Source organism: Monodon monoceros, unplaced genomic scaffold (genome assembly GCF_005190385.1).
Source record: "Monodon monoceros isolate NGI ecotype Baffin Bay Population unplaced genomic scaffold, NGI_Narwhal_1 Super_Scaffold_18, whole genome shotgun sequence".
Taxonomy (NCBI): Eukaryota; Metazoa; Chordata; class Mammalia; order Artiodactyla; family Monodontidae; genus Monodon; species Monodon monoceros.
In genome coordinates, this window is record NW_021703774.1 from 144,437,587 (window position 1) to 144,459,939 (window position 22,353).

The 22,353-nt window shown below is 54.5% G+C and overlaps 3 protein-coding genes across 4 annotated transcripts in view; 2 read left to right on the top strand and 1 right to left on the bottom strand.

Moving 5' to 3' along the window:
* Positions 1-22,012, top strand: part of LOC114898954 (bone morphogenetic protein 8B) — a 36,223-nt gene extending 14,211 nt beyond the window's left edge. Inside the window, exons 2-7 of one of the 2 annotated variants that reach the window (XM_029229168.1) lie at positions 3,743-3,900; positions 4,338-4,486; positions 17,503-17,697; positions 18,478-18,557; positions 19,103-19,213; positions 21,040-22,012. In XM_029229168.1, the coding sequence (XP_029085001.1) occupies positions 3,869-3,900; positions 4,338-4,486; positions 17,503-17,697; positions 18,478-18,557; positions 19,103-19,213; positions 21,040-21,189 (717 nt within the window). In that variant the 5' untranslated portion in view covers positions 3,743-3,868 and the 3' untranslated portion in view covers positions 21,190-22,012. Of the gene's footprint in view, positions 1-3,715; positions 3,901-4,337; positions 4,487-17,502; positions 17,698-18,477; positions 18,558-19,102; positions 19,214-21,039 lie in introns of those variants that run through there. The other variant, XM_029229169.1, reaches the window with a different exon arrangement.
* The window catches only part of ARMH1 (armadillo like helical domain containing 1), a 107,361-nt gene that overhangs the window by 23,001 nt on the left and 62,007 nt on the right, over positions 1-22,353 (bottom strand). The gene's annotated exons all lie outside the window — the stretch shown is intronic.
* On the top strand, positions 6,183-7,827 carry LOC114898952 (succinyl-CoA:3-ketoacid coenzyme A transferase 2, mitochondrial-like). The gene is given in 3 exon segments (XM_029229166.1): positions 6,183-7,299; positions 7,302-7,454; positions 7,457-7,827. Coding segments are annotated over 3 exon segments (1,569 nt in total). The 3' UTR covers positions 7,756-7,827.

Genomic DNA, 22,353 nt, shown 5'->3' on the forward strand with positions numbered 1-22,353 from the left:
GCCAGGCAGGGAGCACCCCTTTCCCTGCACCCTCCAGCCTGTCTTAATCTGCCAGGGGACCTGGGAATGAACTTCCCAATTCCACAACCTGCAGCAAATTTTACCAGGAAAACCCAAGAAATCACATTGTGCAGACCTTGGCCTTTCCCCTAAATTCCCTCTACAGAGCATCCCACAGTAGCAGCGGGGCAGGAAGCAGGGACATGCCAACTCCAAGGTGGAGGGCTTATGCTGTTTTGTAGCCTTGGACGGTGGAGGGCCACTGCAGTGAAAAGGAGCCCAGATGGGAGCCAGGACTCCTGGGATCTGTCTCCACGTGCGCATAAAAGTGAGAGGAGACTGTATGCAGTGATCTGTCCTTGAGCTCTGATGTTTTGGAATCTTCACTTTCATAAAGAAGGGATCAGTTTTTGCTTTGTGCCCGAGCTGGAACACAGTGGATGGCACCACTGGCATTGCTGAAGGGCTGCCTCTCCAGGCCTGGGCATGTTTGGGAGATTCCAGACCTTGGTTATAGGGGAAGGTGGAAACTGGACACGAATGTGCACCAAAAAGGAAATGCTCCTGAATAATAGGTTAGAAGCATTTGCTGGACCACACCAAGTGCGGCCACGGTAGCAGGTAGGGCTTTTTACACTTTAATTTCAATTTCATCTCTGTATCAAACACTTCGCAAATGTGGATTCCGAGGCCCACAGGATCAAGTGTCTTCAGAAAGGTCAGGCAGGTGGAGAGGAGGCAATTTGAAGCCATCCAAATGCCGTTCAGATGCATTGATATATTTTTATTTTATATAATCTTTCATTTCATACTTTTATTTAGAGGAAGAAAACTGAATGTCTCTCTTTTCTCTTCCATGGCTTTTGAGTCTCACACATGAAACTCCCAATGGTGCTGGCAGGATGTTATTACTTTGACATGTCAACTAAGTTTGGAAATTAGAGGTCAACACCCCTCCCACCCCCTAAGGAATGGCCATCCCTCCTATCCCATGATCCCTGTCCTTTTTAAAGCCCTTTCACAGCCTTATGTGGAAAGGATCCTAGGATCCCCATTTCCCAGATGAGCAGACTGAGGCCACCCAGGGTAAGTACCTGATTGCTGACAGGGTCAGGGCTGGGACCAGAAGCCCCAGCTGCAGGTCAGAGCATCTACCCTTCTCAATGCTGTTTTAGTGGCTAAAGCAGGGGCAGCCAGCCCAGGAACTACCATAGGGGACATCTAGTTCCCAACAAATGCTGTTTCTTAAAACCAGCTTTTGAGAAACATCTTCCCCTAATCCACAGAAGCAACTACTGAAAAGCTGTACATTCACGTGGTTCCAGCAAAGAAATGGGGTGCTCTCCTTCGACTACTTACAGTAATGTCCAGTTTAATGACGCATCCCAGAAATTTTATCAATTTCCGACGAAAATCATTTTCCTAAAAATGTCCCACCTCTAATGCTTGCCTGGAACACTGGGGCAGGCAGTTTCCCGTGCTGGAACTATTGGGCAGGGGTGGGGGGTTGGTGGGGGCATGTATCGATTTCACGAACCCACAGGGCAGAAGCTTGGATCTGAGGTCAGTCCAGGTGAAGAGGGCTCGACTCAGCACAGGCGGGCCCCCAGGTCAGCAAGGGAGGGAGGCCACAGAGCTTGGTGCCCGCAGGAGCTGGGAGGTTTGTGGTTGTTCCCTCAGTCCTGGATCCAACATGTGTCAGTGTCAGGCCTGCAGACAGAGGCTCCCAGTGACCCACCAAGGGTCACCCACTGTGCCTTGGGGGCAGATATATAAGAATGCTTTGAGAGGGGTCAGGTTCAGGGCATGGCTGAGTGACCCCTCCTTACTCTCGGGGCCACACCCTGTGACAGCCAACAGCCTGGACCTATTTCATCCTGCAGGTCAGGGATGCTGACACAGCCACGTAACCGAGGTGGCCTCTGCAGTTACCGAATCCACGGAAATTGTCCCCAAAGCTCTGTGTGGGAGTGTGTAGGGAGGAGGGGACTCGTGTGGTGATATTCATGGCGAGCATCACTCGGCAAAGGTCCAGAACCCTGCCCTCCGTGCCCTGCCTGTATGGGAGGACCCGGATCCTCCTATGACACGCTGCCCCTGAAACAGCCTGGCTCGTAGGTGGGCATTTGCTGCGGGTCCAGCACCCTGTCAGATGATGGAGGTTCTACTTTCCCTCCTCCCTGGTCAGGGGATGAAACGCCCATCTCCTGCCCAAACATGTGTCCACTAGCCCCGCCCAGCACAGCTGTTTGCCCATCCATCACCGGACCAGGTCTCCACCGCAAGGACAGGAAGTGCTCCCACATCCGCCTCTGCCACCAGCCTGGTGACTTGTGGTCTCTGAGTCCAGTAGCCAGAGAGAGAATTTTTAAAAAGACTCACAGACATGTAATTAAAATCTCAGTGTTGGTTTTGGGGGAAGGCTCTGGGAGGCTCCCGCCCCCGCTTTGCGGAAACACAGATTTTTAGTGTTTGAAAGTGACAGGAGGCTAAAGTGAGACGCTCTAAATATACTGTCCTGGGCATTTCCGGGCAGCTGGGGAAATGTGGGGTTTATTCTGCTCCTGTGGTCTCTTGCCCAGACTGTTAGAGCAGCCCTGCCACTGGCCTGCCTCGGGTCCCCTCCAGCCTGGGCTTTACCCTCGCCTCCACACATAGCTTCCACTCTACCCTTAAACCACACTCCCTTGCTGCCCAGAGCCCTGACGCCCCACTGGCCAGAGCACAGCCCACGCTCCGAGGCCAGAATTCCAGCTCTCCGCAGTCAGGCCACAGCCAGACTTATGCCCTGAGCTGCACATTGAAGGATGGTGGGTGGCCCCAGCACCTCACACCTGTGCAGGACCTCTGCCTAGAATGTCTTCTCCCCCACCTTATCCACCTACCAAGACTCAGTCCCATCCTTCAAGGCCAGTTCAGGTGTCACCTCCTCTGGGAAGCCTGCTCAGATCATGCCATGGGACCCTCCAGCTTCCCCAGCACTTGACCCAGCATCTCCAGGAGCTGTCATCCTACCTCGCCTCTTCCTGGTTCTTTCCGTGTCTCCCTCCGGCCCCCCTTCCTGCTTCCCCTTGTTCCAAAGAGGGTCCTGCCGTCCTTTCACCCTTTGCTGGGCTTTATGGCTGTTGTTTTCCCTGCTGGTGCTGTCGTTCCTTGGCTCTAGGCCTTTGCTCAGGCTGGACCCTGCCTCTGCAGCATCCTTCTCCCCTGACATCATGGCAAATTCACTCTCACCCCTCAAGGCCCAGCTCCAAAGCCCTTTCGCCCCTCAACTCCCATCCACGTACCGGCTGACTCCGGGAGCCCTGTCCTGCCCAAGTGCACTCAGCTATGTCCCTGCTGCCACCGTGGCCCTTTTCTGCCTCGGGTCTGATGTCCATCTCCCCAGAGGAGGGACCTGCCCTGTGCCCCATCTGTGGGTCCCAGAGCCAGCAGGGTGCTGAGCGGGGCAAGCTGGGTTTGGGGCTTGCGGACCAGACATGGACACTGCCCTTGTTGCACTGCCGTGTGCCAGGTGCCGTGCCAGGCGCCTCACGACACAGCTCCCCGAGCCCTCTCGGCACCCAGGAGGCAGAGCTGGGACAAGCCTGTTCTCGAGCAGGGAGCGGTCCCACCCAGACTGCCCAGGGCCCCAGATCCCACCCGGCCCTGCCCACCCCGGAGCCCGAGCTGGAACCACAAGTGACCGCCAGTCCCACTTTGTCTTGCAGTGGAGAGGGACCGCACCCTGGGCCACCAGGAGCCCCAGTGGAAGGAGTTCCGCTTTGACCTGACCCAGATCCCGGCGGGGGAGGCCGTCACGGCCGCGGAGTTCCGGATTTACAAGCTGCCCAGTACCCACCTGCTCAACTGGACCCTCCACGTCAGCATGTTCGAGGTGGTCCTGGAGAAGTCCAACAGGTGCCTGCCCTGAGCCCCACGGGCCCACTCAAGCCTCTGTCGGAGGGTCCGGCCCAGCCCTGGGTGCCGGGGGGTACATTTCCCAGAGGACAGAAGGGGAGCTTCCTGGGCAGCCCACCCTCAAAGGACAAAGATGGTTGGCCCGAGGCCTCGTGTCACCGTGGGGAGAGGCCCAGCATCAGTCCTGGATTCAAGTCCCCAACCTACTGTCCTAGCTGTGGGACATGGGCAGGTCACTGAGCTCCTGAGCCTCAGTTTCCGCATCTGTACACGGGCACAGTAACACCTTTGTACGGTAGCCGCAGTGAGAAAAGGCATGTAAGGCACCCAGGTCAGAGCCAGGCGGGGTAGATGCCCCACTAATGGTCCCCCAGGAGGGCACTGGAAACAAAGGCAGCTGTGCCGGCCCTCGGTTAATTGTTCTTTCGTGTCCACAGGGAGTCTGACTTGTTCTTTTTGGATCTTCAGACGCTCCGATCTGGGGACGAGGGCTGGCTGGTGTTGGACGTGACAGCAGCCAGTGACCGCTGGCTCTTGAACAGTAACAAGGACCTGGGACTCCGCCTCTATGTGGAAACAGATGATGGTAAGAGTCGGGTCAGCAGCGAACCTTCCCCTGGGGGCTCCTCCGAGGAAGCTGCTGGCGGCAGGCGCAGCTGGAGCCCCTCACGTGGCCCTGGAGGCCTGGCCTTTTCCGCCTGTGCCGCTGGGGGATGCCTCCACCCCTCCGCGGGGGCCCAGTGGGTGGAGTGAGGTTTCCGCAGTGCAGGACAGCAGGAGGCCCCTGCCAGCCGAGAGTCCCTCCCCTCCTTCTGCAGGACCAACAGCTGCGCTGCTCGGAGTGAGCCCACGTTTTCCCTCCCCGAGAGACGGGAGATTCTTTCTACTCTACGGAGCTGCCTTCTGCACCAGGAGTTTCCGTCCTGGGCTGGGGGGTGGCGGGGGGAAGCGTCCTGGGCTGGGGGGTGGCGGGGGGAAGCGCTCACACCCTCAGGCTCTGAGGCAGAGGGCTGGGTGTGAATCTCGGCTCTGCAGCCTTCTAACTCGGTGACCTTGGCAGGTTACTTACCTTCCTAAGCCTCGGTTTCCTCATCTGTAGAATGAGGATTCACACCTTCATTCATTTAGCAGGTGTTTGGGGGAGAGCCTCCTGGTGGGCCCAGGGTTGGTGTGTCTGCAGTACAGTGGGGGCCACCACGGCTGGAGCACAGAGGGCTAGGCAATGGCTGTGAGGAGGCTGAGAGAAGTGGGCAAAACAGTAACTCTGCAATAAATGTCATCTTATTTAATAGCAGTGGAGGGGGACAGGATCTGATTCAGCGTTCTATAAAACAACCCTCTGAGACACTCCCCCTCAAGGGGGTGTAGCATCTCTCCCCCTCCTTCAGTGTGGGCTGCGCTTACAGACTTGCTTCCCAAAGTATGCCGTGGGCTGGGGCAGTACCTTTGCAGGGGCAACCTGAGCGGCACCCCTCAGCCGGGTGCTCAGGCTCCCATGAACACGCCATGTAGCTCCCAGACACCCTTGATCTGACGGAGTGGGAACAGCACTTCACCTCCATGGTCTTCGTCCCCAAAACCCAGAACCCCAGTCTCACCATGAGAAAAACATCAGACGACCTGAAACTGAAGGGCATTCTACAGAACACCTGCCTGACCCGTACTTCTCAAAACTGTCAAGGTCATCAAAAAACACGGGAGGTCTGAGAAATTGTAACAGCCCAGAGGTGCCTAAGGAGTTGTGATGACTATATGCCAATGTGGGACCCTGGGTGGGATCCTGGAAAAAAGACGCTGGAGAAAACTAATGAAATCTGAGTAGATCGTGATGTTTAGTAAATAATAAGATACCAGTATCGGTTGATTAGTTGTGACAAATGTGGTTCCAGGACAGTACGTGCTGGGGACACAGGTGTGGGAACCGCGGACGTGCAGGTGGATCTGGGGGCAGGGGGACGGGAGTAACGCGCCGGGGAGGAAGGGTGACGATGAAGAGGAAGGAGACGGCGCCCAGGCTTCCCCGGAGGGACGTCGACTCGGGGCCTCCGTGCGCCAGTCCCCGGATCCCTCCAGTCCCGCCTGACGGTCCGGACCGGTCCCGCCTTCCGCCTTCGCGGCCCGGGAAGCTCGGCGCCTCGGGCCCTCGGAGCGCGGAGACGGAGAGGGGCGGCGGGGAGCCAGCCGGGGGCCCCGTGCCCTGTGACGCGCGGGCGGGGCGCGCACGGCCGCCGCCTGTCCCCGCTGGGCCCGGGGCCGGAGCCCCAGCCGGAGCGGAGCGGACGATGGCAGCCCTGCGGCTCCTGGAGTCTGCGCTCGGGCGCCGGGTCGCCGCTGGCCGCTCGGTGCCCACGCTGGCGACAGGCGGTGTGTGCGGCTTCGCCAGCAGGACCCGCGCGCGTGCCTAGTCCTACGTGGAGGCAGTGAGAGACATCCCGGGCGGCGCGAGGATCATGGTCCGGGGCTTCGGCCTCTGCGCGATCCCGGAGAACCTGATAGGGGCGCTGCTCAAGACCCGCGTGAAGGACTTGACCTTGGTCAGCAGCAATGTGGGGGAGGAGAACTTCGGGCTCGGCCTTTTCCTGGGGACCAAGCAGATCACCCGCATCGTCTGCTCGTACTTGGGGGAGAACTCGCTCTGCGAGCACCGGTACCTGGCGGGCGAGCTGGAGCTGGAGATCACACCCCAGGGCACCCTGGCCGAGCGCATCCGCGCGGGGGGAGCCGGCGTGCCGGCCTTCCACACCCCCACAGCCTGCGGAACCCTGGCCCAGGAGGGAGGCGCACCCAGCAAGTACTTAGAGGACGGCCACATCTCCATCCTGAGTCAGCCCAGGGAGGTGAGGGAGTTCCACGGATAGCACTACCTTCTGGAGCACGACGTCATGGCCGATTTTGCTTTGGTGCAAGGGTGGAAGGCCGACCGGGCAGGAAACGTCATCTTCAGGGCCAGCGCCAGGAACTTCAACGTGCCCATGTGCAAAGCTGCGAGAACCTCAGTGGTGGAGATTGAAGAAATTGTGGACCTGGGGTCGTTTGCCCCAGAGGACATCCATGTTCCTAACATTTACTTAGAGAACATCCATGTTCCTAACATTTACTTAGGTCGAGGAATACAGGGGGGAAAAGATGAGAAAAGAAAGGAGCATTTAATGATCCGGAAAGAGGATGATGAAATATGCAAGTCTGCAGATGGTATGAGGACACGGGTCCTCAAGCAGGCAGCTCTTGCCTTTGAGGACGGCCTGTATGCCAGTCTGGGCATAGGAATCCCTCTTCTGGCCACCAGCTACATCAGCCCCAGTATAACCGTTCATCTTCACAGTGAAAATGGAATCTTGGGCTTGGGTCCGTTCCCACTGAAAGAGGAGGTGGACGCAGATCTCAACAATGCGGGCAAGCAGTCACCCTTCTTCCTGGGGGCTGTTTTTTCTCCAGCGATGAATCATTTGCCATGATTCGAGGGGGACACATCGACCTAACCTTGCTGGGAGCCATGCAGGTTTCCAAATATGGTGACCTGGCTAACTGGATGATACCTGTCAAGAAGGTGAAAGGAATGGGGGTGCGATGGATCTGGTGTCCAGTACCGAGACCAGAGTGGTGGTCACCATGGAGCACTCCACCAAGGCCAGTGAACCCAAAATCTTAGAGAAATGCACCAGACTGTTGACTGGGAATTGGTGCGTGGACCGCTTTGACAGAGAAGGTGAAATCATCACCGAGACGGCTGTGTTTGACGTGAGAGGACTGACCCTGATCGAGCTCTGGGACGGCCTGATGGTGGAGGACATCAAAAAGAGCACGGGGAGCACCTTTGCCATCTCCCCGAATCTCAGACCCATGCAGCACGTCTAAACCTAGCCAGAAAGTGAACCTTGGTCCCAGAACGTGTGCTTCTCCCTTTAACCTCCTGGATTGCATCCTGAGAACGCCGCAATCACATTTCTGCATTTCACCAGCATCTGGCCGGCTTTCTCCTGCCATCCCAGACTGGCTGCCACTGGATAGGCTTTGTTCTCTCAAGAGGGACATGCTTTCAATTAAAAACAAAAGGAAAACAGAGGCACTGACCTTATATGTCCTGTGAGTTCTGAGAAAGCTCTGCTCCAATCACCCTCCTCCCTGTCTGTGGTATTTACATTAAATTCTATGCAGCTTGAGATGATCCCATGGGAAAGGTTTCACTGAAGTGCCTACTTTCGTGAGTGGATAATGAAATATAGGGAAAAGTGATGGGGGAGGAACTGTTACCGAGCCCAAGCTCACTCTGCTCACTGCATGACAGGCCAGTAAATCAGGAGATGAGTTGTTGAGACAAGGAAGAACGACTTTAATTGGAAGGCTAGCAGATGGAGAAGATGGCAGACTAGCGTCTCAAAAAACCCATCTTGTCCTAGTCCCAATTCAGGCTCCTTTTATACGATCTTGTGGGAAAAAGGGGCAATGATCTTTCTGGCTACTTCCCACTGAACAGCGGTGATGAGGGGGTAGTTGTGAAATGGAATTGATCAGTTTTGGGTCAGGAATATCCCTTAAAATTTTTAGTAAGCAATACAATTCTCTTTCTTTATCTACAACTATTTGAACCTGATGAAATCTCTTCTACAATGAAATTTTAATCTCAATACTTATGCTTTTTGAAGAGCAACCTTAAGTCTTCTAAGGGTTCACAAACCCATTGCTCTCTAGGCCTCTCAGGAGTTGGGTAATTTTCTGATGACAGTGGGGCTACTTTAACCCAAGCGCGATGAATCCATGGCTTTACTCCAGCTAACTGGACAGATGAGTGCGTGGTAAGTAATACCACACGTGGTCCTGTCCACCTTGTAGTCAGATGGTGCTCAGGCCCTTGTTCTCTCTAGATTTTAAGGAGGACTCCAGGCAGGAAAGGATGTAAGGCTACCTCAGTTGGATAGGCAGACCTACTGGAAGCAAACTCATGAACAGAGGTTAGTATAGTGCCCGGGGTTTTAACATAATTGGCAACTGCTAGATCTTTCAGAGCATTTATAGATTCTCCCTCCCCGGCAGACACCTGGAATGGCCTACCATACAATATCTCAGTGGGGCGTAATTTGAGCTGCTTCTGGGAGCCCCTCTGATCCGTGGCAGGGCAACTGACAAGGCCTTATCCCAAGGTAAATTAGTCTCTTGACATATTTTAGCAATGCTCCTTTTTAATATGTAATTCATTTTCTCAGTTTTTCCTGTTGATTGTGGCCGCCAGGACGAATGTAGCTTCCAGTTCATTCGCAGTGCTTTAGTTACTTGTTAGGTTATGGTAGAGACAAAAGCAGGCCCATTATCACTTTGAAGGGGGCTAGGCAGTCCAAATAGGGGAATAATTTCCTTAAGGTGGACTTTAACCACTTCAGAGGCTTTTTCTGTCCTGGTGGGATATGCCTCCACCCATCCTGAAAAAGTGTCCACAAATACTAGCAGGTGTCTGAAATTTTCTGTGGCTTGAGGCATTTGAGTCAAGTCTATTTGCCAGTCCTCAGTGGGGCAGGTTCCTCTGTGTTGAGTTCCCATTTGGGGAGGCCTGACAGCAGTCTTTGGGTTATTTTTAGCATAAATCATGCAATTTTGAGTGACTTGCTGGTTGGTCCTTTGTAGGTTAGGCCCCATTATATATTTTTGTACTCTGTAGTCTAAGTAAGGGGCTCAAATTCATGTTCCTTTAAAGCCTCATAGAGGAGCTTTAGTATGAGCCTATCCATAGTTCGGGATCCAAATCCGACAAAACCCTGCCATTCCCAGAGACCCCCTCATTTGTCTGTGAGTCTTGGGTGTTCCCAAGCCTGCAATTGCCCATTTTCTATCAGGCAAAAGACCCCACTGTCCTGGAGGAATGACAAAACGCAGATATGTGACTTGTTTCTTACATACTTGGGCCTTTTTCTGGGAGACCTTATATTCACAATTGGCCAAATAATTCAGGGTTCTTATGGTATTTTGTAGACGCGTCATATGCAAGGATTGCTATGAGCAAATCATCCACATATTGGAGTAAGAGTCCTTCATCCAATATTAAGTTTCTAAGGTCCCTAGCCAACATTTCCCCAAACAAGGTAGGGGAATTCTTAAATCCTTGAGGCAGGACTGTCCAACAATACTGTTGGACTACCTGTGTTTCTGGGTCCTGCCGTTCAAAAACAAACAGCTTCTGTGATTCTTCTGCAATAAGAATGCAGAAAAAAAGCATCTTTCAAGTCCAAAACTGAGAACCAGCTGAATTCTCCCAGAATAGTTGTAAGCAGAGTGTATGGATTAGATACCACAGGGTGCAAATCTTGGACTATTTCATTAATGGCCCTCAAGGCTTGGATAAAGTGATACTCTGTTGAGTTTGGCTTTTTGACTGGGAGGATAGGGGTGTTAAATGGGGCCTACAAGGTTTAACCAGTCCTGTTTTCAAACTTTTTGAGAACTGGCTAAATTCCCTTTTGGGCCTCTTGCCTCAGAGGGTATTGTTTTAGATTAGATGTCCCAGTGTGCCTTTTTAATGGAATTTGTATTGGCCATGTATTTTTGGCCTTCCCTGGTGTGCCATCAGCCCACACTTCCAGCCTTACCTTTTCGTAGACCTCTGGTGGGTGCAGGGGAAGAGCTCTGTCTCCTTTTCTGGGGCATCCATGAATGCCATCTGTAGGCTTACAGTGTGGGCTGGTGGGACCCTGATGTCAAGCTGTCTTGGCAAAAAGTTACTTGAGCATTTAATTTACAAGGGAGACCTCAGCCCAAATGAGGGATTGGACACACCAGCATACATAAGAAACTGTGTTTCAGGGTGAGGTCTCCTCATTGGCATAGAGGTTGTAAGAAAGAAAAATTTTGTACTTTTCTAGAAACTGCCATGAACTGGATGGATTGAGATGTTTTCTGTGCCACCTTGGTGTTTATCACAGAGTTTGTTGCACTCGTATTTACCAGAAAGTCAATCAACTTGTCCCACACTATCAAAGTTACCTGGGGCTCCTGTGGGGCAATTGTAATTGGACGCCTCGCGTTCAAGGGAGCCCCCAGGCCTCTTCGTTCATCATCAGTGTTCCTCTCTTTCTACCATATGAGAGGCTCCCATCTTTCATTTATTGTTTTCTTTCTCATTCTTTAGTCTAGGGCAATCTTTTTTCCCATGCCCTTCCTCCTTACAGTAAGCACACTGTTCCCTCCTCAGTGGTGACTTACCTCCCTTCCAGTTACTTGCCTTCCAGGAATGCAATGCTGCTGCCAGAAAAGTGGCATTCCGTCTTGCATCCTCTCGCTTCTGTCGTTGTTCCCTGTTGTTGAACACTTTAAAAGCAACATCTACCAATTGAGAAGGGTTCATTCCAACTGCACCATCTAACTTTTGTAATTTTCTTCTTATATCCGGGTACTTTGCCCAATGCAGGTCATATTTACCATTCTCATATTTTCGGGGGTCTCAGGATCTACATCAGTGTAGCACCTATAAGATTGATAAATTCCTTCTAGAAACTCTGATGGATCCTCAATGGGTTTTTGTGGTATCTCCTGAATTTTGTTTAAGCTCTTTTGCCTAGGTACTCCCTTTGGAATACCCACTAAGATACACTTCCTATAATGCTTTAGGAGCAGGATACCTCCATTATTAGGCTCCCAGTCAGGCTCAGCAGCAGGAACTGTCAGATTTGCTTCTGGAGTTCCATCTGGATCTGCTGGATGAAGCTAGTGTGCTTCCTCTTTAGCCTTGTCAGTGACCATCCTTCTTTCATCCCCAGTAAGTATCATATTCATACGAGTGTGAATGCCCAAGAGGGATGGTAAGTGGCAAAGATAGAAGTGAAAATTTCAGTCATGCAGAGGGAGTCCTCTCGGTAAGTAGGGTTATAGTTTTTCCAATTAAACAAATCTGATGTTGAGAATGGCTTGTGCATCCGTAGAAACCCAGCTGGTTTAAGAAACGCATCTGCATTAAGGCCTCCTATAGGATATTGGTGCAAGGGAAACTGCCCTGCTCCAGAAGTGGCTCCTAGTCCAAACTGGGTGCCCTGTCAGGTCTTAGATGGTGACACCAAACCTGGCCCCTGTGCCCCGGAGGTTAGCATAGGAACTTCTAATTGATCCCCATAAGTAAATGAAACAGGAGGCGGTGAATATGTTGGTGGCATGTGGGCGGGGGGTGGCCAGAACAACTGCTGGTGCAGTCTGCTCGGCCAGTGGGAGAGCCAGGCTGGCCACAGAGGGGTGTAAGTTTCAAAATAACATGTCCCCACTCTCACTTTCTCCCCTTCCTCTTGTAGAACAGGTTTTCCCTTGGTTTTCTCTTTCGACTGCTGTACCATAAGGTGGCAGCAGTCTGACTTCTTTTCCTCCTGTTACAATAGCATAAATGCTTCTACATACAGAATCTCATCATTTTTACCTGCTCTTTCACAAAACAATTCTAACTGCAAGATCGTATAATAAGTGAGCGATTCAGTGGCCACTGCTGTCCTGATCCTAACATATATTGGGTCACACACTATTAGAATAAAATATCATCTCTTCTTTAGTCATAGACCCACAGCTATATTTTGCCCATTTATTTAAGATACGCCCCAAAGGGCTTTCCTTAGGGACAGATGGAGTGTTTCCCATATTTATAAGTTCAGTGGGCTTCCCTGGTGGCACAGTGGTTAAGAATCTGCCTGCCAATGCAGGGAACACGGGTTCGAGCCCTAGTCCGGGAAGATACCACATGCCGTGGAGCAACTAAGCCCGTGGACCACAACTACTGAGCCTGCGCTCTAGAGCCCACACGCCACTACTACTGAAGCCCACACGCCTAGAGCCTGTGCTCTGCAACAAGAGAAGCCACCACAATGAGCAGCCCACTCACCGCAACTAGAGAAAGCCCATGTGCAGAAACGAAGACCCAACACAGCCAAAAAGATAAATAAATTAGATAAATAAAATTTTTAAAAAGTTCAAGAACAACAAAACACAAAAAGCACAAGCAAATTCTAATACCAAAAGCACAAAGAGATTCCATCAAGAATGAATGCAGTATAGCTGATTCACTTTGTTATACAGCAGAAACTAACACACCATTGTAAAGCAATTATACTCCAATAAAGATGTAAAAAAAAAAAAAAAAGAATGAATGCAAAACAAAAGCCAACAAACTGGTTCACAAAGCAGGTAGAGTCCAACAACAATTCCGCTCTCCAGCAGGGTACCCCAATCAAATGAACAAATTGGCTTTTCCCTTAAAGGAAAAATGCCCAAACTGAGAGGGGAAAATGTTCCCAGTTGTATATACTGGAGCTACTTACCCTACTATGTGAGACCCATTTGGCCCCCAAATGTTGATTCCCCACTTCAGCTGCCCAGCGCTGGGGCAGCCAGTGCCACTTCAGGGAATTCTGAAGGAAAGATCCTCAGGACAAATGGTCCCAGTGGCTGCTAGGGCCTTACCTGAAAATTCCCCAACAGAGGCCAACTAGCCACAAGCACCAAGGGTCCTGGCCAGCTCACCAAAATTTGTTGCCGAGCCCAAGCTCACTCTGCTCAGCAGACAACAGGCCAATAAATCAGGAGACAAGTTGTTGGGACAAGGAAGAACGACTTTAATTGGAAAGCTAGCAGACTGAGAAGATGGCAGACTAGGGTCTCAAAAAACCATCTTGTCCCAGTCCAAATTTGGGCTCCTTTTATACAGAAGAGGAGAGGGCAGGGACTACTGCAGTGCCAACCAATGGCTTAGTGGGACCACTAACGGTCACTTGTTGACAGTTGCTTGCTTGGGGGAGGGGCTCACTGTGGCACTGACCAATGGCTGAGCAGGATTGCTTAGGTTGCACCTGCCCCACCCCTATTACAGAACAACTCCACCCAGAGTCTATGTAAGGCACTGTTTTATTAGAACCATAAAAACCTACACACTTACATGTGAATTTGTAACTGGGAGAAACGCTGTCTGAATGTAAGATGTTTTTCCTTTGGCCCTTCTGACTTCCCTTCGGGGGCCTATCATTTTGTCACTAAATTTTGTCTCCTTGTTGCCTCATCTCCTCTGCCTCTCACATTTCTCCTCCTCGTAGCTAAATAGATGTCTCCAGAAGGGAAGCAAGACGGTTTAGGTGGCCAGTAAACTGGTAATAGGGGCAACTGAAGGGGGAGAGACCGTTGGTGCCGACATTTCTCCGAGAAGTCTCCTCTGTGGATAAACGGCCGCCTGTGTGTGGCCAAAGGCTGCGGCTTAGGATGGGAGGAGTTCTAGAAACCCGGGCGGTGGACGTAGATGGCTTTTCTCTTCTTAAATCATAGCGTTCCTGTGTCGTCCAGATCAGACAGTTATTCCCATCTTCTCTGTTACGGAGCCTAAACCAGCCTCTTGTTCATACTCCCTTGAAACCCATGAGGGGCAGTGACGTACTTCATCCTGAATCCATAGTCTCACAAACTAAACAGAAAAAAATGAGTTTTTGTTTGCGTGCGTGTGTGCGTGTGTGCGTGCGTGTGTGGGGTTCAAACCCAGGCCTGCCATGGAGGCTGTGCCTTCTCAATGCGGCTCTAGGGCTGCACAAAATGGATGGGAGCCCGTGGGAAAGAACAGGAAGCTCCAGCTGGTCAAGGAAGGCCTTTCAGAGAGGCTCCCTGCGGCCTCACGCTGACGGGAGGCCCGGATCCTGGAGTGGAGAGACAGTGCACCTGAGGGGACAGCCACAGAGTGTCAGGGGCCCGTGGCCAGGCGGGCGGTGGATGGACGTCACCGAGTGGGCTGTGCAGCCCTCTGGGGCTTCTGGGGAGGAGGACTGATCTGCCCTGCCTGGAGGGAGACGCCTTCCAGCATCGGCCTGGGACAGGCAGAGGTTTCCAGAGGCAGACGAGTTACAGGTCTGTTAAACAGTAGCAAGAAGGAAAAGCATTGAGTTCCTAGTTCTCATGCGGTGAGGAAATAAATAACCTGTGGGACAAAAGCACACCTGGTCACAGCTGGATCCCCTCCAAGGGTTTCAGCCAGGCGTCCTGATTGTCCTTCAACGTGGCACTAGGGTCACATCCATGACCGCAGGCTGAGGTGGGGCAGGGGCTGCAGGGAAGGGGCAGGTGGCACCCAGAGCAGAAAGAGGCCTTGGGGAGAGATGGGAGCAATCTTGGCCTGGCCCAGGGCAGGGGGCGTGAATCCCCAGGGCTGTGATAGGGCAGGGGAGCTGCCAAGACATCCGGGCCCTGATGGGGTAGACTCAGAAATGGGGGGAGGCTGGAGGTGTCAGGGGCCTTCCTGGCCCAGAGGAGCAGCATCTTCATCTGGGTCTGCGTGCTGGGGGAGGCCACAGTGTGGCCCCCATCTCGAGGTGTGGCCACACATCCCACGTCTCTCACAAAGGGGACAGCATGCCTGCCAGCACCCTCACAGTTCAGGTCTAGAGGCAGGGACCCTGGGCCTCAGAGGTTCCTGAAGTTCCTGCCTCTGCTTTCTGGAAAGGGTCCTGCCAGAGCCAGGCAGCCTGGGGGCCACGTCCTGGACAGCCGGGGCCTGCCCTGTGACCCAATCTCTCTGCGCCCAGGAGACCCCAATACGATCCTTGACCAGACAGTTGCACAAGAAAAGTCTACAGTGAGCACAGCCTCTGGAGCACCAAAGGTCTCCCTGCCCTCTCAGTGGACAGGGCTCTCCAGGGACTCACAGGACAGGGCGGTTGCACATACAAGCCTAGAGGGCTGCCGGGTCAAGGCCGCCGCATGTGTCCACCAGGTGTGGAGCTCCGCTCCAGTGCCGCGTGGACGACAGCCGCCCGCCTGCCCCCATCACTCCGCGGCCTCCTCCTGGTGCCCTCACGGGCCTTTCCCTCTGTGGGAGGGCTGCTGTGTGTCTTGTGGCTCTGCATCCTCACGGGCCTGCTGTTCTTCCTCGTGACCCTAACCTGCCATGACCCAAACTCCCCGAACGGCTTCTCCCTGGGCCCCTTCCAGTGTCAGCTCCTGTCTCAGCAGGGTCATCCCTGAGTGGCACCTCTGATGGGCCCAGTGCATGTTTGTGGCAGGTGATGTCATAGGTCAAAGGTTAGTCTCTGGTCGATTAGTTGTTTAGTCAACTCTGGCCCGTGGACTCAGGGCTAAAGCACAGCTGTGTAAGGGCCGGTGATGTCCTTGACCTGTAATGTGCAGTGGAGGCTCATGAGACCCACTAATAGAACACACATGTTTATGTATGTGCACATGTGTACACTAGCTGTATAAACGCACACGTGTGTGTACACATACATATATGTGCATGTGTGTCTATGCCTGTGCATCACTGCTGCAACACTGGGGTGAAATGTAGCTGGAAGTGGGATGTTCGGCCCTGGGTTTTAAGAAACATTAACAGTGAGCTTGTAGTCATGCCCTGTTGTTTAGTGTGTGAAAATTCCACAGGGAAAGGAAATGAAGAGGTTCTATCACATTCTCATCTTTATGATGAAAGCCAGGAAATAAATGTCTAAAGATGAACTAATATCTAAATGTTCAAATGTATCTACTCAAAGGAATTTTATATATTTGAAATGTTCATAGTTGAGACTTAACAACCGAGAAAAAGTTTATGTAGAAAAATTGGGGAAAGTACACACTTCTTTCTTACGCTCACAATTTAAATTAACATATGAAAATAGCCCAGAAAAATGAAAATGATGCGTTGTAGCAGGGGAGGGGTTTTATGGGTGATATTTTTTCTAAGGTTCTTTACAGTTGTTACATATCACTTTGACAATTAAAACACAAGAGGTCATTGGAACTGCAAAGAGGTACAGGAAGATAGTTTTACTGGTGGAGGTGACTTTTCCGGGGATAAGCAGCGTGTTTTCCCGGCATCCTCAGGCTTTAGCAGCTGCGGGTAAAATCCCAGCTTTACAAGCATCACTACTCCTAGGCTGAGGCCCCAGTCATGTCTCTGCCCACAGCCTTTTCTCTCTTTCTTCCTTTTCAAACCACAAACCCGCTGGTTGAGAACTTAAATGGATAAGAAGGGCTCTGGAATTAGATGCACGTGTCTGAACGTGGACTTGGGGTAAATGTCTCTGCCCGCGGAGCCTGGGGTCTCGTTTGGGGGCATCGGTGAGTGGCCTGCTCTTGGGTGGTGCTCAGCAGAGCAAGCACTGAGTCCTGGCAGCCGCTCCCGCCAGCCGGGTGTTGTAAATCCTACACTGATCCCCAGAAAGGATGGGGTGGAAGGTAGAACTCGGGCCCCGGGGCCCCGAGATGGATGGGAACCCTGGTTCTGAGAGTCCCCGGTAGTGGTGCTCTGAGCCGTCACCGAGGGGCTCTGATGCTTCTCAGTGAAATGATGGGTCTGGCGTCACCATGAAGACTGGTTGAGATCATCACGTGAACTGACTGAAAGCTGTAAAGCGCTGTCCCAACAGGCGGTGCCCTGGACCATCACTAATCCCGAGCCTGTGCTCCCGAGGACCCTCCCCCTCTCCTGCAGACCTGCCCGCTGGGGGCTGGGGCTGGACTTCGGACTCAGGTCTTCAGAGGAGGAAACTGAGACCCAGTGGGTCCCCTGCAGCCTCAGGCTCCATGCTCCTGGCCCGCCCACAGAGAGGTCCCCGCTGTGTCCCCGTGCAGGGCCCCACCCTCGAGTGACCACCCTCTCTGCTCTCTCCGTCTCAGGGCGCAGCGTGGATCCAGGCCTGGCCGGTCTGCTGGGGCAACAGGCACCGCGCTCCAAACAGCCTTTCGTGGTCACCTTTTTCAGGGCGAGCCCCGGCCCCGTCCGAGCCCCTCGGGCGGTGAGGCCCCTGAAGAGGAGGCTGCCGAAAAGAACCAACGAGCTGCCGCCCCCAAACAAACTGCCGGGGATCTTCGGTGAGGTTGGGGACCAGGTGGTGGGGACAGAACCCTCCTGGCTTCAGTGGGGTCAGGCTGATGGTCAGTCACCCAGCCACCTTTCCTGACACCACTTTGCCCCTGCACCCTGGGGACCAGCCACTGCACGGTCTCCAGGGCTCTGAGCATCTGCCCTTGCCGCCCTGAAGTCCCTTCCTGTCCTCCCTGGCTCACCAGGCCCCCACCCCACCCCCCCCGTCAAAATCAGGTGCCCCTGGTGGCCCTCGGTGCTGCCCCAGGCACCCTGAAGGATCCAAGCGTTTCTGTGAAGGTGTCCCTACCAGGCCAAGCCCCTTGGGATCAGAGCCCCCTGGTGCCCTCCTTTCCTTCACGGGGAGCCAGGCTTTGCTTGGCCTCAGTGGGAGCCACTTGCCCTGTGGAATGGGCGTGGCTGGAGAGGCGGATGAGGTCAGGGGTGTCTCCGGAGGAAAGGAGGAGGGGCTGCTGGGCGGCAGAGGGTCCCCGGGCTGCTGAGTGGACCATGGGGAGTCACAGGCTGAAAGTCAGGGGAGGCTGGGCTGAGCGTGGGGTGACTGTAACCACGGGGAATCATCTGGAGCCATCGAAGGTTCTTGACCAGGGTCACGGCGCCAGCAGAGCTGCAGAGATGGGCTTTATGAGACCAAATGGGTTAGTTTCCCATCGTTCATTTACTCAACAAATGAGCCCATCAGGGGGTCCCCCGCCCCGGGAGCTCCCCGTGGTGGGTGCACAGAGCGGGAACCCCAGCAAAGACCTTGCCCCTTCTGTCCCCCGCAGACGACGTCCACGGCTCCCACGGCCGACAGGTGTGCCGTCGGCATGAGCTCTATGTCAGCTTCCAGGACCTTGGCTGGCTGGTAATTCCTGACTCTCCTTCTTTCCTAAATGACAGTCCCCACCTTGAAGATGGCAAGTGTATGTCCAAGAGGAGGTAGAAGCATGGGGGATTTGCATTTTCTTGTTTTATTTTCCTCTGTGTTTTCCAAGTTCTCTAAAGGGAGAACGTGTTGCTTCTGTAGTGAAAAGTGCTTTTTTGTGAAAACCATGAAAACGGAGACTGTCTGAATCCTTAGCCATAAAATGTCAGCGCTGCAGCAGGAAAACTGAGGCCAGGGTGGGCAGTGCCTCTGGCCTTCGCTGTGACTGGGGAGGATGAAGCTGAGCGCTGATGGCGCATGAAGGGGACGGAGATCGTGCCCAGCCCTGTCTGCTGAGGGTCTTCCGGTGGATGTCAGACCTCTGGGGGAGACTGCCCTGGGCGGGGCCCGAGGGTGGGCTGGTGGGCCCTGAGGCTGAGGGAGGGTAAGGGGCAGCCCTGAGTTGTGCTGTGACAGGTGCTGGACTGGGGGGCTCGGGAGGGGCACATGGATGGGACTCACCTTCTCCCATTACCTGCCCCCAGGACTGGGTCATCGCCCCCCAAGGCTACTCAGCCTATTACTGTGAAGGGGAGTGCTCCTTCCCACTGGACTCCTGCATGAACGCCACCAACCACGCCATCCTGCAGTCCCTGGTCAGTACCGCGTCCCTCTGCCTGGACGCCCAGGGGAGGGGTTTGCGGAGGAGAGGGGCGCGTGCAGCCAGCAGGTGATGGCAGCACTGCTGTGTCAGGGAGCTTTCTCTACATGGAAACCTTTCTGCATGCACGTGCAGTGAAATCCCACAGCCGTGCAGAAACTGGTCCCCGTGTGGGCCACCCCCAACCCGTGCACCTAAACACACGTGCACGTGGGGGACTTGCACGTCCATGCGGTGGGTATCAGACTTACAAAGGCCCGCCTGCTGGTGGTCAGAGGCACAGCCCGTGCATGATAGGCGGGCATCCCACACGGCTACTTGTGCCCTCGGAACACACACGTGCACCATGTTCACTGGCACGTTCGGCCTCCTGTGTGTCACACACGCCCTCAGGGTCGGGGTGGGTGACGCACATGTGGGTTCTGCCCCCTCTTCCTGTGCAGGAGTCCCCAGGTACCCTGTGCCCTTCTGGTTTCCCCTCCTGTTCCTTTCCCATTGGCTCTTTTTTCTGGGTCCCTCTGGGCTCTTTGTGTCTCTACAGGCTTTTGATGCCCCGGTGTCTGGGGAAACTTTAAATGCTGAAAAAGTTTCTAATAGGAACACTGTTGCTGCTGCTTATCGCTAAGTGTTTTAAATGTTTTTTAGTGCTGAGGCTTCTTTCTAGAACATTGACCTGGACACTGTAGTTACAGGTTGTTCAAGGTGATGCCCTAGAGCAAATGAGTTAAGGCAGCATGGACCCCAGGATAATGCCTCCTTTCCCAATGGTCACATGGGATTTGCTGGACCCCTGGGGAGCTGCCTTCCTTGAAGAAGGTCAGGGGTGATGGAGCCTGTCCTGGCAGCAGGCTGCTCAGAGCTGGGGCTTCTGGGATAAGGCTGGGCTCTGGGAACCGGGGGCCAGGCTGCCGGACAGGGCCCCCCATGAGACGGCTTCGCCCAGGTCCTGCTCAGTGGCCTCCGTGAGGCCTGGGAGTTCCCGGTGGATGGAAGCAGGTTCCCTTTTCTCTCTAGCCCCTGACAGGCTGGACAGGCCCTTCCATGTGGGGCCCCGATGAAGAGTCCAGGGTGAACGGCCGCATGAGTCTCCAGATAAATATTTTTGTAGAGGCTGCAAGAGCTCACTCAGTCAGGCTGTCTTTAGGGGTAGAGCTGTTTGGAGGAGGGTAGCAGAATCCTCGTGCCAGGTCCCAGTCGTGCCGCGGCCTCGGCTTCAGCCATGGAACTGGACAGGTGACTCGGTCCCTGTGCCCTCAGCGGTCATCTGCCCAGAACAATCCCTGCCTAGAAATCGTTAGGAAGGGTGGAGGTGCTTTGAGAAACAACAGTGTCAGTCACCCCAAGGGTGAGCCTAGAAGTCTGGCCGCCAGCAGGTGTACCACGGACCTTCACCGGCTCCCAGTCTGGAGGGGGAGACGGACCAGAAACAGCTCATGTGGACAAGACACCATTAGGGACGTTGCAGAAGCGCAGGGAGGAGAGAGGAGCAGAGGGGACCCCGGGGGCGGCGCTGCAGGGGCGCAGGCAGGACCTGGCACACGTGCCAGGGGCCAGCAGGGTCAGGGTCGTCCTGACAGGAGGGGCTGTGACAGGATCCACAGGTGCCCAGGCTGGGCCTGAGGGCAGCGGCGGGGCGGGGGGAGGGGTTGGGGTGGCCAAGGGGGCGGGGCCGGGGCAGAGTTCGCGCCAGCACCTGCGGGGCTGCGGGGCGGGATGGCGCCGGGGAGGGGCGAGCGGCTGGAGCCCGGGCGGCAGGAGCTGGGGGCTGGGACGGGGTCCCCGCGGTTCTCACGCCTCTGCCTGCCGCCCCCTCCCCGCCAGGTGCACCTGATGAAGGCTGACGCGGTGCCCAAGGCGTGCTGCGCGCCCACCAAACTGAGCGCTACCTCCGTGCTCTACTACGACAGCAGCAACAACGTCATCCTGCGCAAGCACCGCAACATGGTGGTCCGCGCCTGCGGCTGCCACTGAGGCCCCGCCCCGCCTGCTGCACCGCCCCTACCGGGTCAGGTCAGACCTCCGCAGGGGGCACCACCCAGCGCCCTCACAGCTCAGGCAGGGCGGCGGCAGCGAGGGCGCCCCTCCGCTGCCCACATCCTGCCAGGGGCTGGTCCTCCCCAGGCCCCTCTGCCCCGCCCCCGCCCGGCGCCTGAGGCGGTGGTGGAACTCCGGCCTGGTGGTCTGCGTCCGCAGCAGGGTCCTACCCCAGCCCCTCCCCAGAGGCACGGGCTGACCGTTCTTTGGGGCTGGCAGAGAGTCCTGTCTGAGGACCTGCCCTTGTTCACTGCTGGCCCAGCTGTGGGCGGTTGTGGGACGAACTCAGAGGCACCTGCAGCCCAGGATGGCCACCTCAGGCCCTTCACCGTCCACAACAGTGTCTGGGGATGTGTAGACAGGTCCTGGTCCATCTCCAGATGCCTGCCCTTCCCAGGTGCAAAACTGGGCATTTCTGGGCACTTCTGTTAGAGTGTGGAGTTGCCCTTGGTGGGCTATATTTGTGGATCTGAATTACCAAACCGCTGGCCACAAGGAGGCATGTGGGTCGCCTCCAGAAAGAGCTAAATGAACAGCATGATTTAGGGCCAAGGCCGATGGCATTCATCTTCCCTGTCCTCCTCCCTTGACCTGCCTCCGCTGTCTGGGGAAGACGTGCAGTGCACGGACACTTTAGGGAAACAAAAAATCCTGGGGGCTTTATTGACCCCATCTGTCTGTCACCATGTTGAACCATCGGGAGTTCAGCTCTGTGGAAAAGTTATCTTTTTGCTGAGCCAAGTATGGTGGATACATCGGGTGGCCCAGGGTGACAATGCCCAGCACGGGTGACATAGTTTCCCTTAACCTTCTGCACGGCAGTCATCAATAATCAACCTTGATATTTTTTCTTTCAAATCTGGATAGAATTTCAAAATGACCAGCACAGAACTCCAGGTGGCCACCACCAACAGGTTAGAGTTGGCATGTGGAGTGAAAACTCTCGCCATCTCCTGCCTCCAGTGCTCTGGGACACGGGGCAGCCTGGGGCCAGGCGTGGAGCGAGGGCAAGGCTTGTTAGCACCTGCCCGTGTCCAGAAGCTGTCAGAAACAGACTGTTCAGCCAAGTCTGCGTCACCCTGTGTGCCCAGGAGCCCTGTC